The sequence below is a fragment of the Ursus americanus genome, chromosome 21, assembly GCF_024610735.1.
Source record: "Ursus americanus isolate L20-20 chromosome 21, mUrsAme1.1.p, whole genome shotgun sequence".
Classification (NCBI taxonomy): Eukaryota; Metazoa; Chordata; class Mammalia; order Carnivora; family Ursidae; genus Ursus; species Ursus americanus.
In genome coordinates this window covers 56,429,381-56,447,500 of record NC_142147.1, presented here as the reverse complement: position 1 = coordinate 56,447,500, position 18,120 = coordinate 56,429,381, and the positions used below count along the sequence as shown (strand labels likewise).

At 44.9% G+C, this 18,120-nt stretch overlaps 1 protein-coding gene across 1 annotated transcript in view; it reads left to right on the top strand.

The window, feature by feature from the left end:
- Nucleotides 1–7,123, top strand: part of NLRP13 (NLR family pyrin domain containing 13) — a 38,016-nt gene extending 30,893 nt beyond the window's left edge. Inside the window, exons 9-12 of the mRNA XM_087871058.1 lie at nt 2,056–2,226; nt 2,825–2,995; nt 4,972–5,142; nt 6,184–7,123. Of these exons, the coding sequence (XP_087727184.1) occupies nt 2,056–2,226; nt 2,825–2,995; nt 4,972–5,142; nt 6,184–6,307 (637 nt within the window). The 3' untranslated portion in view covers nt 6,308–7,123. The remainder of the gene's footprint in view (nt 1–2,055; nt 2,227–2,824; nt 2,996–4,971; nt 5,143–6,183) is intronic.
- The last annotated feature ends 10,997 nt before the right edge of the window (nt 7,124–18,120 follow it).

The window sequence follows — 18,120 nt, the reverse complement described above, 5'->3', positions numbered from 1 at the left end:
GGACCAAAAGGTTAGCACTCACTCAGCACTGAGCCTCAAAGAACCATAATATTAATAGCTAATTAATACATATGTAATATGAACTAATGTTATATATAACCATTATAGGTTACATTATATTAATATATACAATTATGTTTAAATTAGGCTTATAACAATATACTTTAATATCTAATTATATTTACTATACATTAATATATAACAACACAAAATAATATAAATCATGGATTTATTAGATGTGATCTATAGAATTCATGATACGTTACATAATAACATACATCATGTATATAGAAGCTGTCTATTATATAATAGCTAAGTATTATATATACAATATAGATACAGTATACATATTATATACATCTAATGTATTTATTATATACATCTAATGCTTATTAATCTCTCTATACTCTGTATCTCCCACAATTTGTATTGCACACTTGGCAAGTACTGTTCCAAGCATCTAATGCATTTATATATCTAATGTATTTATTATATACATCTAATGCTTATTAATCTCTCTATACTCTGTATCTCCCACAATTTGTATTGCACACTTGGCAAGTACTGTTCCAAGCATCTAATGCATTTATATATCTAATGTATTTATTATATACATCTAATGCTTATTAATCTCTCTATACTCTGTATCTCCCACAATTTGTATCGCACATTTGGCAAGTACTGTTCCAAGCATCTAATGCATTTATATATCTAATGTATTTATTATATACATCTAATGCTTATTAATCTCTCTATACTCTGTATCTCCCACAATTTGTATTGCACACTTGGCAAGTACTGTTCCAAGCATCTAATGCATTTATATATCTAATGTATTTATTATATACATCTAATGCTTATTAATCTCTCTATACTCTGTATCTCCCACAATTTGTATCGCACATTTGGCAAGTACTGTTCCAAGCATCTAATGCATTTATATATCTAATGTATTTATTATATACATCTAATGCTTATTAATCTCTCTATACTCTGTATCTCCCACAATTTGTATCGCACACTTGGCAAGTACTGTTCCAAGCACCTCACGTCACGGCTCAGGGCATCCTCGCTGCTGTGCTCATCTCGCCTTAGCGGGAATGGAAGCCTGGAGGGAATAAAGCAACACGCTTGACAATAGCCAGCAATGGATGAGCAGCATTTGAACCCATGTCTGACTGGCTTCAAAGCCTTGGGTTCATCCCCAGGTGCTTCAAGGTCATTTAAAGTGTTTTCCCTTCTGTTTATTTTTTGCTTTTATTTACAATTAAAAAAATTCTCACATTAAACTTTTCTGACGTGTGAGAAGTTGTATATATTTACCGTACAAGTCAGTGACCCAGGGGAGAAGTACACACCCATGAGACCACCACCACCATTAAGGCCACACCATATCCATCACCTTCCGGAGTTCCCTCTTCCCCCTTTTTATTAATTTTTTTTGTGATATCACTTAACATAGAATATTTAAATCCATAGAAAATTCTAACTCTTCGAGGACTTTCAGTACACAATACAGTATCGTTAGCCATGAGCGTGATGTTTCCTGGTAGATCTTCAGAACTTCCTCCTCTTCCATTACTGAAACTTGAAATGCTTTGGTCATCATCCCTGTATTTATTTTTAAAGATTTATTTGAGCGAGAGAGAGCAGGGGGAGGGGCAGAGGGCGAGGGAGAGAGAGAATCCTCAAGCCGACTCCCCGCGAAGCGCGGAGCCCAGCGCAGGGCTCAGTCGCAGGACCCTGAAATCACAACCTGAGCCGAAATCAGGAGCTGGATGCTTACCCGACTGAACCACCCAGGTGCCCCAATCATCATCTTTTTATTGGCTTTTTTTTTTTTTTTTAACCACCACTAATGACCAGTATGTTCTTCCCGTGCTCATTGTGTAGACCTGGGAAAGGAGGAGTAAGTCCAGATCCTCAGCATATCCTGGCTTGGGGTTCGGGGGCCACCACGGTTGAACTCAGAGGCAGGGCCTGAGGCTGCGTCCCCAGGGCCCTCGGTTTGGGCTGCTGTCCTAAGCATCTGTCTCTGTGGCTCTTGCCCTATAGGCTCTGGTTCTGCCAGCTCGGGGCACCCAGTGGCAGGTACTTGTCAGACGCTCTCCTTGAGAACAAGAGTTTGACGCATCTGAACCTGAGGAGGAATAACCTGGGAGACGAGGGAGTGAAGTTTCTGTGTAAGGCCCTCGGTCGTCCGGACTGCAGCCTACAGAACCTGGAGTGAGTGCCATTCCTCTGTCCTTCAGAGGGTGGGAAGAGGGCATGTGAATCGACTTCCAAGTGCCCAAGTTCCGGACAGGGCTGGAGTCCTGGGTGTAGACGGGATGGCTCACATAGGGGAGCCTCGGGTTCTGTCGGAGGGGCGTGGGAGGGTGGGGGTACTGGGATGATGGCTAAGGACCAACCACAATGTGTGCCGGGGGTTCTCAAGACCACTCTGCAGGTTTGGTGACTCACAGAGGACTTCAGGAACTTGGCAGGCAGTCAAATTCATGGTTACGATTTATTACAGTGAAAGGAGAAAAAGCAAAATTGGCAAAGGGGAAAGGTGCACAGGGTCAAGTCCAGAGGAAACCAGGTGCAAGCTCGCTATGGATGGCATGTGGGGGGGCTGCATTGTCCTGCCTACATCCTTTCTGTCAGGGAGATAGGATCCCTGAGATCTCCTGACCAGCTCCCTGCTCTTCGCAGGGCTTGGACTGGGACATCTGGCTTTGGCATCTCTCTTGTCCTTGGAAGACGGACATGGGCTGCGGCAGATAGAGCAAAGCCCAAGGAGTCAAGCTTTCTTCTTTGTCCCTTTCTGTCCGTTTTGCAGTTTGTCAGGTTGTTCCTTATCACCAGAGGGCTGTCAGGAGCTGGCTAATGCCCTCAGGCATAATCGTACCATGAAAATTCTGGATATCGGGAACAACGATGTTCAGGATGATGGCGTGAAACACCTGTGTGAGATTCTAGAAGATACGAGTTGTGCACTGAACACTCTTGGGTGAGTTGACGCTGTTCTGTTTGTGGGAAGCCCCCGTCTCTACTCTCGCATCCGGATATGTGTTCACCTGGGGGCTCGAGAAGGCGAGGAACAAATGTTCTCTTCTGCTTAACAGTAAGGCTCAAGTTCAGAGACAGAAGTTCACTCCGGTGACCCTCCCCCTTGCTGTATTATAAATATTCTTTGGTTCCGTCAGTACCTTTTGGATAGTAGGGCGGGGGCGGTACAGCTGCTTCCCACCCTCGAGTCTCTTCCATCTAAGGGGAAGTCCGATTTTAACCATACGGTGATGTGTTTGTTCAGCAAACTAAGATGGTTTAGACTCAAATAATAGTTTTCGTTAAGTGTGGCTTACGTGATTCTACTCACTGTCACGAAATGCTTAGAGATCATACAGTATTTCTCTCTCTGTGGAAATCCTTTCATTTGCATGAAGTGGATGGACCCTGAGGACATTATGCCCATGAGTGAAATAAGTCAGAAGTTGCTATTTTTTTTCCCCACCACGTCCCTGTCTTTCAAGAAGTATCTTGAGGTACGATATTCTTTATCCTGCAGGTAAAAGGAGAAGCTGTCAGATTTATGCAAGTACTTTAGGGTCCTATTTGTGCCTCAAAAAGAATGCTGGTCTGGTTTTAAGCCCTCCCTCTCTAGGTGCTTCTCCCTGCATGTAGAGATGAATAAAGTGTTTGCAACAATTACTGCATTGTCTCTAATGATGAATGCCTGCCCGATACTCAGCTCACGTTCGTTCAGTTTCCTTCTCTACTGTTGGAGCTTTAATGATTTTGTAAAGATTTTATTTATTTGAGAGAGGAAGACAGAGAAGGCATGAGCAGGGGGAAGGGGCAGAGGGCGAAGGAGAAGCAGACCCCTTGCCGAATAGGGAGCCTGATTTGGGGCTCGATCCCAAGATCCCGGGATCATGACCTGAGCTGAAGGCAGACGCTTAGCTGACTGAGCCACCCAGGCGCCCCGCCAATGTTGTAGCATTAAAACAGGCACCTGAGTGTCTTACTTGTGTCCAAAGGGTTCCATCTTTACCCTCAGACCAGGGTCTCTCAACCTCAGCGCTACTGGCCTCTTGGGCTGGGTAGTCCTTGGCTGTGGGCTGTCCTGTGTACTGAACGATGCTGAGTGGCATCCCCGGCCTCCACCCTCCAGATGCCAATAGCACCTCCCTAGTCTGCAGACGTTGCTCGGTCTCCACTCATTGAGGGAAAACCGGCCCAGAAGACCAAGGGAATCCTATTAAACATACGCGATTGAGGTCAATAATATTTAACATAGCGGTAAAGGCCCTGCAGGGGGCGCTAGACCGGAGACAGGACACACTTGGGTGAGGCTGGAGCCCGTTTTTCTCGGTCCTCCTCTTCCTGTCCTCTTCCTGTCCACCTTTACCTTGAAGCAGTCTCTGGATCCTACCCAACTTCTTCCGCCCTAAGGAAACATTCTCTCCCTTTACTCTTTATCAAAATTTTCATGTATAGACACCTGTCACACTTTATAGGCTTACATGGAAATTTCCACTACCTCCAACTGATGTAACACTGTCACTTTTGTCTTTGAACATACGGTCGGCTAGCTACTAGGAATGCAGATTTTGTTTTGTTGAATTTAGAAACAAGATAAAAGTGTAAGGAAGGGACTGTAATCTTATTTCAGTCCTTCCAAGGACCTTATAAATAAATTCACGTCCGCTTTTTGTGAACATTGTTTCTTTCACAGTTGGGCAGGCTAATGTTCTGTTTCCTCACCTGGCAAATGGAGTTTCAGATATTGGCTACCTTTCATAGGATTGGTCTCTGGATTAAATGAGTTATGTGTAAGCATTTGGAGAAGTGTCTGGCGTGCGGTAAGCTCTCCACTGTAAGCCAGTTTGTTTTAACCACATACTTTTTCCTAGATGTGGTATCACTTCTACCTTCTCGGTCTTGGAGGACCATCTTTCACACTTCCTTCGCACCCACTCCTAGGTTGGAGAAATGCAATCTGACGCCTGCTTGCTGCCAGCATCTCTCCTCTGTTCTCGGAAGCAGTAAAAGCCTGGTTAACCTGAACCTTTTGCAGAATGACTTGGAGCCCAGTGGAGTCAGCATACTGTGGAAGGCCTTGAAAAAATCAGCGTGCAAACTACGGAAACTTGGGTAATCCCCAGTGACTTTTATACTGGGGAGCACTAGCTGAGAGGGGGATGAATTGGCTGATGTTTTAAAGCAAGCATTGGGTTCACCCTGCATTCGATTTCCTAGAGCAGTGCTGGCCAGCAGAACCCTTAGTGAGGACGGCAACGGTTTATATCTACTGTCCAGTAGAGTGGCCGGTAGCAGCATGTGGCAGCTGGCCACTTGATAGGGCGTTAGTGTAACCCGGCAACTGCGTTTTTGACTTTTCTCAGTTTGAATTACTGGAAATGGCCCCATGTGGGTCGTGATGACCATACTGGGCAGCACAGTCCTACATTTGGGTAGTTGAGGAGTCCCCTCATTTTTCTCATTCTTGTACCTACTTAGTATTTCACTCATCAGAAATTCAGTCAATGACATCTTCTCAATGCTAGCAAGCATGCCATGGTAGATAGCAGGAAGCAAATGGTCGTGAGCCTTGGCCCCATGGCTCCGCGTTCTCCTCAGGGAGATGACAAATCTGAGATGTATAAAAGCAGTGTTATGAATGCTATGAAGGAAACTCTGGGTGGTGGTAGAAAAACAAGGGCAATCAGGGTGGTAACAGAAGGGGTAACAGAAGGCATGTCTGAGGTGGTGACGTTGATCTTGAGTCCCAAGGAGGCTGGAAGGAGGAATCCATTTATCAGGAGGGGACATGGACAGTGACAAGAGACAAAGAGTAGAGTGTTCTAAGGAAGTTGGAACAGCAGGTATAAGGGCCCCGAAGTTGGACCACCAGCTGTGTATTGCCCCGTCCAGGCATTGAATAGAGCATTTAATTAGAACACTCTTCACCTTATTCAGTATTCTGGAGATGAGGTCAGAAGGGTAAGCAGTGGGTTCCGTTCCCCCGCCCGAGAAAGACTTTAGGCACATTTTAGCAGAAATCCTCTTGGATTCCAAGGAACCTTACCTACTTTGGGAAGTTGGTCAAAAGCTATACATGCAGGACTTTATATTACCAACTTCACATCTAAGTAATGCATTTTTAAAAGCATTCTATCTCTCTATTTCTTGCAGGCTCAAGAAAGAGTTGTACGAAATAGTGAAGGGGGAGCTGGAGGAATTGCAGGAGAGGGGGGCCCTTCTAAGAGTCAAGTGTGAATGGGATTTCAATGACCTTGAGGACAAATGGTGGTGGTGATCCAATGAGGAGATGCCATGGCTTCACCATGGATGGTCTTGGATTAGAATCACTGGGAGCCTGCTCAGGTGTCCCTGTTCATGGGGACAAGTGAGCTGTTACCTCGAATGCTTTCCCACCATCTGTTGTAGGCAGCATATTAAATACCCAATCTCCAGAATTCTAATCTAATTCTACGTTTGGCTCCAAGACCCTACATTGGCTTTGCCTCAAGTTTCCTTTTGTTCTTCTTGGCACGATGTCTTTCTCAGATGTTAAGAGGATTCAATAAAGCAAAGGATATAAAAATCACCTTGAGAAAGCCTAAAACCTCATTTCCTGTGGATGGAGAGATGGGATAGATATGACTAGTTCCACGGTTGCTCCACTGTGGATAAACCAGCCAGACGGAGATCCAGAACCACTCCTAATACGCAAATAGACCCCATTTTGTGTCTACCTTTGAATGATCCGGGGCTGTGATATATCTCAAGTGTAGTTTACCTACCTGAAAACAGAGGACCATGGATCCTACACAGGATATCCTGTGAAATTAATGTCACGCACGAGAATGCATACGAGGGTAGGAGCTTATTACAGTTTTCTCTCCCTTGCCTTGTTTCATAAGCAAAAGCTATCGGAAGTTTTAAGGAACAGTTGGATATTCATTTTGTTTGGCATTTTGTAGCTTATAAAACCTTGGTGGTATGTCTCAATCTTCATCAGAGACCCATAGGTGGGGGCATCCCTCCTTGACAAACTTAAAAACAAAAGATACTTGGGGTGAATGCTTTACAACAGATCACAGAAATAGTCAAATAATGGAACTTGAAATCCAAGTCTTCTAAGAGCCAACATGCCTTATGAAAGCCAGCGGGGTCTTTCAGTAAGTTGAATGCCATGACCCTTCTATCTATCCGTGTTCCCTCATCATTAAATACACGTGAAATCTAGATCCTTGAAATACTTCATTTTCTTCCTGCTGTACTTCTGTCATTCATTGTAGATGAAAACTGGGGGAGATATATATGAACTAAGTTAGGAAATCTGCAGGGAGAGATTTTTAAAAACCAAAGGTTTAGACTGCCTTAGTCACCATGTCAGTTACTGCTGATTAAAATGGTACCGTATTATTTCTGATATTCTGACAAACTACGTGTTAACCCCAAATCCAAGATGATCCCAGAGTTTGTTTCTTTATAACACAGGGATATTCTTCTGTGAGTGTTGGATCGATAAATTCTCTTTTACTATTTTCGTATTTTAGGAATTTATTCTAGAATTCCTGAATTTGTCATGGAATTAATTCAATTACAGCAAAGGATCTTAACCCTTGCTTATTCTAAGAGTGTTGTTTTATTTCAAAGCCATGTAATGCCAAAGTGGCTTTCTAGGGGAATCAATGACAGGTCCACCACCCCTGCCCCAGGAAGGGGAATGAGGGCTCAGGGAAGGAAGAGATGGGACCAAAGGGCTTTGCACGTGCTGTCACTGCCGAGCTGCTTCCCCAGGCTCACTACGGGGTATGAAGCCCACAACCCAGCAAGGAGCGATTCCTTTGTGACCAACCGCACACCAACTGCAAGTCTGCGATCATGCGGGAGACTTACCCACCCACTTTGTTTTTTCACACCTGCTACTTTGCCGTCTTAAAAGCATGGGTAGATGTGGCCAGGACTAGGGAGTGGCCGGGCACAAGGCAGAGGTTGTGTATAGTTGGGGTTAGAAGCAGCGAGAATCCCCTTTGTGACGTGATGGAGGAGCTGTGGTTGAGAAAAGGACCCCCTGAACGGAATCTGGAGAGACAAATAGATTCTGTGGACTGGAAACACGCTCAGGGGCTTTTGATGATGGCACCGCTGCCGATTTTCTCATTACAACGTGGGTTTAATAGCACCAATCTCAGGTTTTGTAAAAATGACACAAAATAACTCAGAGGTTTCAGTGCGTGGTAAACACCTGTAAGTGTTGCTCTTAGGTTAACAATCTCCATCGATCTTGTCATCTCAAGATCCTCTCTTGCAAACTAGATGCTTCGTGGCTCAGTTCTTTATCCGCACATCCTTCCCCCTCTTTTCTACTGACCTCTACTTTTAGGGAAAGACGTTCGAGATTACGGAAAAATGTTGGAACACCTCCTAGTGGGTGGGAATGGATGTCCCCTTAACATCACTGTAGCTGGGGCAGTAAGTTCTTTGCTTCCTCCAGCTGGTCTGCCTCTCAGAAACCCTGGCAGGATGTCATCCCTTTTCTCCATAGATGCCATGAAGCGACTTTCTCAATCTTTGTCTCTTGTGATGTGTGTGGTAAGCTGGACATAACAAATTCACTGGCTAGCCATTTTTTTTTAAGATTTCATTTGACAGCACAAGCCGGTGAAGCAGCAGGCAGAGGCAGAGGGAGAAGCAGACTCCCCGCTGAGCAGAGAGCCCGACATGGGGCTCGATCCCAGGACTCTGGGATCATGACCTGAGCCGAAGGCAGACACTTAGCTGACTGAGCCACCCAGGCGTCCCTGTGTAGTCATTTTAAAGTGAACAGTTGTGTGGCAGTAAGTAGCTTCACACTGTTGTGCAAGCCCCACGACCATCCTCCATGGAACTTTATCTTCCCAAACTGAAACTCTGTCCCCATGAAATACTAACTCCCCATTTCCCGCTCCCTGAGCCTCTGGCAACCATTCTTCTGTCATTATGAATTTGACCGCTCTAGGTACCTCATAAAAGTGGGACCATACAGGGGCGCCTGGGTGGGTCAGTTGGTTAAGCATCTGCCTTTGGCTCAGGTCCCGATCTCAGGGTTCTGGACTGAACCCCGTGTCAGGCTCCCTGCTCAGTGGGGAGCCTGCTTCTCCCTCTGCCTGTGCCCTCTACTCATGCTTTCTCTCTCAAATGAATAACTCTTTAAAAAAAAAAAAAGAGTGGGATCATACAGTATTTACCCTTTCGTTGACTGACTTACTTAGCATAATGTCCTCAAGGCTCATCTGTGATGCGGCAGGAGTCAGAGTTTCCTTGTTTTAGGCTGAATCCTCCTTCAGCACGTGGCTAGACCACACTGCGTTCATCCATTCCTTTGTCAGTGGACACTTGAGTTGCTGACTTTATCCATCTCAACTCCTTAATTGATGGCACGGGAGTCCAGAAATGAAATACTCCTCAAACTTTCCATCCAGTTCCCACCCCGTCTTCATTTACGGGGTTGGAGGTCTTCATTTGGAAGAAGGGAAAGAAGAGTAGAGAGTCTTAGAAGCCGTAAGGTGCAGCGGGAAGAGGACCAGGGCAGAATCTGGGGAAGGATGGGAGATGCAGGGGGTCACGCAGGGAGGTAAGATTAGCAGCGCCTGAGAAGTGACCCAGAACTTGGAAGGAGGCAGAGGAGAATGACTGGGGCGTTCTTCCGGGGACAGGGCTGCACTCGCAGCGCTGTCGGAGCGTTTCTGGCTCTGTACCGGCTGACTCGTGGAGCCTTCTCCGGTGCTTATGCATTACTTTTCCTTTAATCTCGTGCTTCTACTTCTTCAATTTATTCCACTGAACAAGCCTGACTCAGGAGATAGAATCATAAAGCATTGTTTTAGCCTGACTGTTCAAATTTACTCTCAGATGTGAAATCTTTTCCTGCACCTGGTTCAATACTTGTCCTGGGCCATTTCTTGTTTCTATCCTGTAGTAGTCCCAACGTCAATAATTTCATCTAGTGCCATGCCGTAAAACCCCACTTAAAGTCTGTGCGCTCCTGAACTATGGGGTGGAAGCCCTGAACCCTGAGAAGGGACGCGTTCGGAAAGAGGAAAGACAAGGGAGCAGGGACAAGAGTTAACTGACTGACACAGTGACGGACTCAGCGTCGCCACCCCATCGGAAGCGTAAAGCTGGCTTTCCTATTTCCTCTCAACAGAGAAAGGCCCATCGGAGGCTTTACTGATGAAAACAAAGACTCGCTTTGCTCAGCTGGTCGCTGATTCCTTCCTGAAACCCTACACGTGCATGGAGACCAGTAGCTTATCTTGCTGATACTTGTCATAGCGACTTTTCACATGGTCTACTCGTGTGTCACTTCTGCGTGCCCACGCCACCTGCTTCCCTCTTGTTATAAATTTTATCCTTCTGTTGGTCGCCTTGTAGCTACAAGTGCAGCGTAGACATTCTAGATGGTTAAAGAAATACTGACTCCTGTATGAGAAGAGGTTTACAAGGTTGTAAGTTGTAGTGATAATGTCAAATATTAGAAACCACCTAAAAGCCTAGCAGCAGATCATTTAAATGAAGTACCTATAGACAGGGCTGTTCTATCAGGTCAAAGAAACAAGGTTTAGTTATTTATGTAGATACGTGTAGGCCTGGTTTAGGTACCTATTATGTATCTCAACCTTCTTTGCATGTGTGTACATATGTAAACATGCATGTACCTTTAACCCCAGAATGGCACTGAGTATATGTGCTGCATTGTGTGTTCACGCTTTGTTGGTCTCTCCATGTCGAAATGTGTATATGTGTATATTACATGAAGTACATTGTCAGTCTATCAATGTTATTTTTACATATACACGCACACATATATCAATATGGATAGATTAACAATGAAAAAACAGAATGCATTTAGTGTGGGATCTTTATGTAAGTAAAAAAAATCGATACTAAATTGTTGATGGATGCGTTCACATATAGAGAACTGTAGGACCGATATGGGTGGTCAGTCTCGTGATAGATTGCTTGTGGGGTGTAGGAAGAGGGGAATGAGACGGGGTTCGTGGTCAAAAGGACCTTCATCTTTATCTGTACTTGGAGGTGGAGGGCAATGGATGGTTTATACTTTTCCGGGTTTTTTGTTTGTTTGTTTTATAGTGTTTTTTTATTATGTTCGTCACCATACAGTACATCCCTAGTTTTTGATATAAAGTTCTATGATTCGTTACTTGCGTATAACACCCAGTGCACCATGCAATATGTGCCCTCCTTACTACCCGTCACCAACCTATCCCATTCCCCCACCTTCCTCTATACTTTTCTGATTTTTAAAAAAAGCACTTTCCAAATACCATCATGAGGCCAGAGAAGAGAAAGAGCCCGAGTTGGGACACCGACAACATGAACAGAAAAGACAGTGACCAAGTGAGACCTCAGGTCCAGTACTCTTGGTACAGGCAGCATGTGTCCAAACCATGTGGGGAAAGGATCATGGTTTCTACAATCCACAAGCTTGCTCCGGGCATTCACTGGGAACAAATTCTGTTTGGAGATTTGTTTTATAAAATGTTAAAGATCTAAGACTTTATTAAGTGTTTACAATGTTGTCGTGAGACGGGATAGGAACTTTAGCTTGGCAGTCTTTCAGTGGCTTGCCCAAGGCCACAAAGCAGATTAAAACCATATAAACACAGTCTATGAAGTTTTCAAATGAGGGGTCAGAAAGATCAGGGTTCACGTCAGTGTCCGGAGCTGTGATTCCTGGGGACAGTAGGCACAAGTAAGGGCTCCAGTAACTTTTCTTTGCCGGTGCCCTTGGTCAGGAAGGGTCTAGCTTGCTTGCTGCCCTATCGTCCCGTCTCTGTTCCATCATTCATCTGTAATTGTGAAGGATGGATTTTGCTTTTCTGCAGCTGTCAGAAGTCTCTGGGTTTCCTCATCAAATTCAGTTTTTTGCAGCCTAGTAAAATGGAAAAGGGGCTCTGTTGAATTCCTACCTCTTTCGTTTCTTCTCTGCAGCTCCTCTTTCTCCGTCATTTCTTCCTGGGACAAGCCTAGAACAACCTGGTGTTGGTCCAATGGGAAAGACCTATCTGTGGGGTGGTGGTGTGCTGATAAATGTTTAACCCTGGCTCTGTAGCTCTGCACATTTCCGAGGTGTAAATTATCCAACCATGGCCAATTTTAAGCCACCCACTTGATGTCTCTAAACACAACAGGAGGAAGAGAGGGTGCAGGGTTCTCCCGATCTGGTCGGAGCGGTTTGTCTCCAACACATCACTGGACAGAACAGAACTCCTTTCTGATACCAGCTGAACACTAGGGCTTGGGACAGGAAGTCAGAGGAAGCTCAGGAGAAAGATAAACTTATTTTTAAAAAGATAAATTAGTAATAGCTTCCATTATCCAAGTGCCTGGTCCTAGCCTTCTGTTGTGGGTTTTAGGTGTACATCTCCTTAAAATATCACAACCTTGTGAGATGCTATTATTGACCTGATTTGTGATGAAGACAAGGAGGGCTAAGCAAGGGAAGCAATTGGCCCGAGGTCACAGCTGTGGAGTGGTAGAGACAGGGGACAGATCCCAGCAGTTGGGTTCTGGGGCCCTGCACTTAACACAAGGCAGGAATTGTTGCTCTGAATTAAATGGGAGGGTCAGGATCACGGTGTCTTTGTTCTTCTGTGGGGATCTGTCTGCTTGCAAATGTCCTGAGAAGCTTCACTTCGCTGTTGGTGCCTCTGTTTCTGTCCACAGTTGGGGGGGGGAGCAGGGGACGTGGAAGCTCACGTCGTTCTGCATTTTTATCACATCTATATTTTCAGAGTTACTGTGTCAAATCAAATCATTTCCCCCATTTTGCAGATAAGACAGATAATCAGGGAAGACAAATGCTTTGCCTGGGGCCACAAGACAACACGAAACAGCTAGAATTTCACGGCTCAGGAAAACAACGGACAGTCCAAGTCTTCCCACTGCCTGGAGCGCGGCGTCCGCACTCTGTGCTCTGATCTTTCACACCAGGTGAGAAGAGGGTGACAAGCTGCCAGGCCCCCGAAGTCTCTAGATGTATGTTTACGAGGACGGGCTTTAAAGAAATGGACCTATTTCTTCACAAGTTGGAAAAGACGGTGATGTTCTCGGCACTGGACTTCACATCATCTACTTCCCCTTCAAAGAAACGAGTGGCTACGTAAGTACCTCTGAGTGTCCTTGATTTCAGATGGGTTTGAAGAGGGTAGGGAGAAACAGAGATGCTTAAGGTTCATTACAGTGTTACCTAGTGGAACCATATTTAGCTGATAAAGTAACGATACATATAATTTATATTACATAATTATACTTCTATAAATATATAGTTACATATAATTATATTTCTATAAAGTTTATATATAATTATACTTCTATAATTATAATTATATATAATTATATAATATATACTATACATGTATAATTTATATATCTAAATCTATAATTATAAATACATAATTATACAAGTCTATAATTATAAATATAAACAAATTATAAATACATGTGTTTTTTTATTCTTATGAATTTTTTATTATAATAATATTTTTTATTATGTTAGTCACCATACAGTACATCCCTGGTTTTTGATGTAAAGTTCCAGGATTCATTAGTTGCGTATAACACCCAGTGCACCATGCAATACGTGCCCTCCTTACTACCCATCACCAGCCTATCCCATTCCCCCACCCCCCTCCCCTCTGAAGCCCTCAGTTTGTTTCTCAGAGTCCATAGTCTCTCATGCTTCATTCCCCCTTCTGATTACCCCCCCTTTCTTTATCCCTTTCTTCCCCTACCGATCATCCTAGTTCTTATGTTCCATAGATGAGAGAAATCATATGATAGTTGTCTTTCTCTGCTTTACTTACTTCACTTAGCATAATCTCCTCCAGTGCCGTCCATGTTGCAGCAAATGTTGAGAACTCGTTCTTTCTGATAGCTGAGTAATATTCCATTGTATATATGGACCTCAACTTCTTAATCCAGTCATCTGTTGAAGGGCATCTCGGCTCCTTCCACGATTTAGCTATTGTGGACAATGCTGCTATGAACATTGGGGTGCATATGGCCCTTCTCTTCACTACGTCTGTATCTTTGGGGTAAATACCCAGTAGTGCAATGGCTGGATCATAGGGTAGCTCAATTTTTAACTTTTTGAAGGACCTCCACACTGTTTTCCAGAGTGGCTGTACCAACTTGCATTCCCACCAACAGTGTAAGAGGGATCCCCTTTCTCCACATCCTCTCCAACATTTGTTGTTTCCTGTTTTGTTCATTTTAGCCATTCTGACTGGCGTGAGGTGGTATCTGATTGTGGTTTTGTTTTGTATTTTCCTGATGGCAAGCGATGTGGAGCATTAAAAACTTTAATCTTAACAGCACTAAAGATCTAAAAATCGGGGTAAATTGTTAAGTAGTACACAGAATACAAGAACAAAAAGGCTCTTAAGAACCTTCAATGGCTTCTTCCCTGGGGGCTTTTGCCCAATGGTGTTAAAAAGCCTGCTTTTGGTCAGATCTTGAGTCACAGACACACCTGAGTCCTGAAACCACCAGAGGAACAGACTCTAAAGCAGTGTTTCTCCAAATTTAGTCACTACCACCAGGAATTTGTGGAAATGCAAATCCCTGATGTCCTCCCTACTCCTAATAAATTCGGAGTGAGGCATAGCTATCTGTTAAAGCCTCCGGTGGATTCTGATGCACCCAAGGGTGAGAACCGCTGACCTGAAGAGCCGCTTTCACTGGGCAAGACCCTTGCTGTCACTTGACTCTGAGCCCTTCCCCAAGAAGAAAGCAACTAGCTGCACTTTTTTTGCCTGGAAGACAGTGTTAGGAAGATAAAAGGTCAGCCTCTTGCCAAAGGCTGAAAAAAAAATTTTTTTTTTAAGATTTTATTTATTGGGGCGCCTGGGTGGCACAGCGGTTAAGCGTCTGCCTTCGGCTGGGGGAGTGATCCCGGCGTTATGGGATCGAGCCCCACATCAGGCTCCTCTGCTATGAGCCTGCTTCTTCCTCTCCCACTGCCCCTACATTTTATTTATTTATTTGACAGAGAGACAGCCAGCGAGAGAGGGAACACAAGCAGGGGCAGTGGGAGAGGAAGAAGCAGGCTCCCAGCGGAGGAGCCTGACGTGGGCCCTGATGTGGGGCTCAATCCCAGAACGCTGGGATCACTCCCCCAGCCGAAGGCAGACGCCCAACGACTGAGCCACCCAGGCGCCCCCAAAGGCTGAAATCTTAACATGGGCAGAGACCTTCTGAAAGTGAGGGGATTGACTGCATTCAGATTTGGCACAAATCCTGTTTTAAATACCTGCCCAAACGCACGCACGCACGCACGTACACACGCTCTGTACCGCCCGCGGCAGGTCAGCAGAGAGAACCCTTTCTGTCTCCAGTGCAATAATAGTAGATGTGTGGGTGGTTGAATCGTGTACCCCTCACAGGTCATATGTTGAAATCTTTTTTTTTTTATTATTATTTATTTATTTATTTGACAGAGAGGCAGCAAGAGAGGGAACACAAACAGGGGGAGTGGGAGAGGGAGAAGCAGTCTTCCCCGCTGAGCAGGGAGCCCGATGTAGGGCTCAATCCCAGAACGCTGGCATCATGACCTGAGCCGAAGGCAGACGCTCAACGACTGAGCCACCCAGGCGCCCCCTTATGTTGAAATCTTAACCCCCACACCTCAGAATGTGAATTTATTAGGAAATCGGGCCATTGCCAAAGCAATTAGTTAAAATGAAGTCACACCGGTGTAGAGTGAGCCATTAATCCAGTGGGACTGGTGTCTTTACTAACAGGGGAAATTTGGACACAGGCGTGCATGGAGGGAAGATGGTGGGAAGACACGGAGATGGGCGACTATAGCCTGGCTGTGCATCAAGAGGGAGCAAGCGTTGGACACTTGGCGCTTGAATGGAGCAGGCCTGAAACCAGGGACACTGAACAACATCATCACTGCCATGGTCTTGTAACTGACATGTAATGTATCAAAGAATCTAAAGCCAGGAGCATGGAGTGAGGACACAGGGAATTCCTTCTGGTTGGTCAAGAAAAGAAGCAGGACAAGAGGAGAAAATGAAAACAAAGTAACACAAGACATAAACTTAAAAAAAAAAAAAGACACAGCAAGCCCTGCTGCCTCACCACTCCAGGCCTTCCTGATTGAGCTACTGAATAGCGGCTGGGGCTAGGAAGGAAAAGTTCTGGAGCCATTCCGTTGGCCAATGAATCACTCCCTTCCCATTGGCTCAGAGAGCTTTCTTTTTTTTTTTTTTTTAAGTCAATGGACTAACATACAATGTATCATTGGTTGCAGAGGTAGAGTTCAGCGACTCATCTGTTGCACAGAACACCCTGTGCTCCTTCCGTCGCCCAGTTACCCCATCCCCCCAATCCCATCCAGCAACACTGTTGCCTAGAGTTCAGTGTCTCTTGTGGTTTGTCTCCCTCTCTGATTTCGTCTTCTTTTATTCTTCCCTCCCTTCCCCTATGTTCATCCTAACCAAAGAGGTAAAGGATCTGTACTCTGAAAACTACAGAACACTTAGGAAAGAAATTGAGGAAGCCACAAAGAAATGGGAAAACATCCCACGCTCATGGATTGGAAGATCTCGAGGGCTTTTGATGACCATACCAGAAAACAGGTAAAACAGATTGCTTTGAAAAATTTGTTTCCTACATTGGGTGCTTGTCCAGCTCTTTGCCCCTGGTGTCCTACAGAGTGGTTCTGACTTCGGATTCCTGGAGCTTCTTTTTTTTTTAATGATTTTTTATTATATTATGTTAGGCACCATACAGTACATCCCCGGTTTCCGATATAAAGTTCGATGATTTATTAGTTGCGTATAACACCCAGTGCACCATGCAATACGTGCCCTCCTTACTACCCATCACCAGCCTATCCCATTCCCCCATCCCCCTCCCCTCTGAAGCCCTCAGTTTGTTTCCCAGAGTCCATAGTCTCTCATGCTTCATTCCCCCTTCTGATTACCCCCCCTTTCTTCATCCCTTTCTTCCCCTACCGATCATCCTAGTTCTTATGTTCCATAGATGAGAGAAACCATATGATAACTGTCTTTCTCTGCTTGACTTATTTCACTTAGCATTATCTCCTCCAGTGCCGTCCATGTTGCTGCAAATGTTGAGAACTCGTTCTTTCTGATAGCTGAGGAATATTCCATTGTATATATGGACCTCAACTTCTTAATCCAGTCATCTGTTGAAGGGCATCTCGGCTCCTTCCACGATTTAGCTATTGTGGACAATGCTGCTATGAACATTGGGGTGCATATGGCCCTTCTCTTCACTACGTCTGTATCTTTGGGGTAAACACCCAGTAGTGCAATGGCTGGGTCATAGGGTAGCTCCATTTTTAACTTTTTAAGGGACCTCCACACTGTTTTCCAGAGTCGGATTCCCGGAGCTTCTGACAGAAAGGAGCTTCCTTCCGTCTCTCCAGGTGGGCTGAGCCAGCAGGGATGACTGTGCAATGTCATTTCCTTCCTAAATTCTAAGCTCCTTGAGGACTGTTAGTGTCCTGATCACCTTCTGTCACCGTATGTCTCACACACGAGAGGAACCCGATGACACGTGGCTAATATAGTCATGCGTACGTGGAATAGGTGTGACGTTTTTCAGGTGTGAGGCCCATATGTCATCGTTGAGCGTGTTTTCTGCTCTGCACTGGGGTTCCTTGTACTCATCACAATCACGTCTGAAGTTCACTGGAAACTTCAATATGCCGGAAACTATCCTTTCCCTAATCACAATTTGGGCTTCTCCTTTTAAGAATCCTATGACTTAAGTACTGTTATTTGGGGGTGGGGGCATGAAATATAAAGAAGTGTAGACAGCATAATGGAAAACTTGAGGAATAACCATAATCAGAACACAGATATCTCTGGTCCAGAACCTTGACTGAGAAATAGACATCATGGGGCACCTGGGTGACTTAGTCGGTTAAGCGTCAGACTCTTTGTTTCAGCTCAGGTCCTGATCTCTCTGTCATGGGATCGAGCCCCACATCGGGCTCTGAGGTCAGCCTGGAGCTTGCTTCAGATTCTGTCTCCCTCTCCCTCCTACTCACTCTCTCTCAAAAAATTAATAAAATCT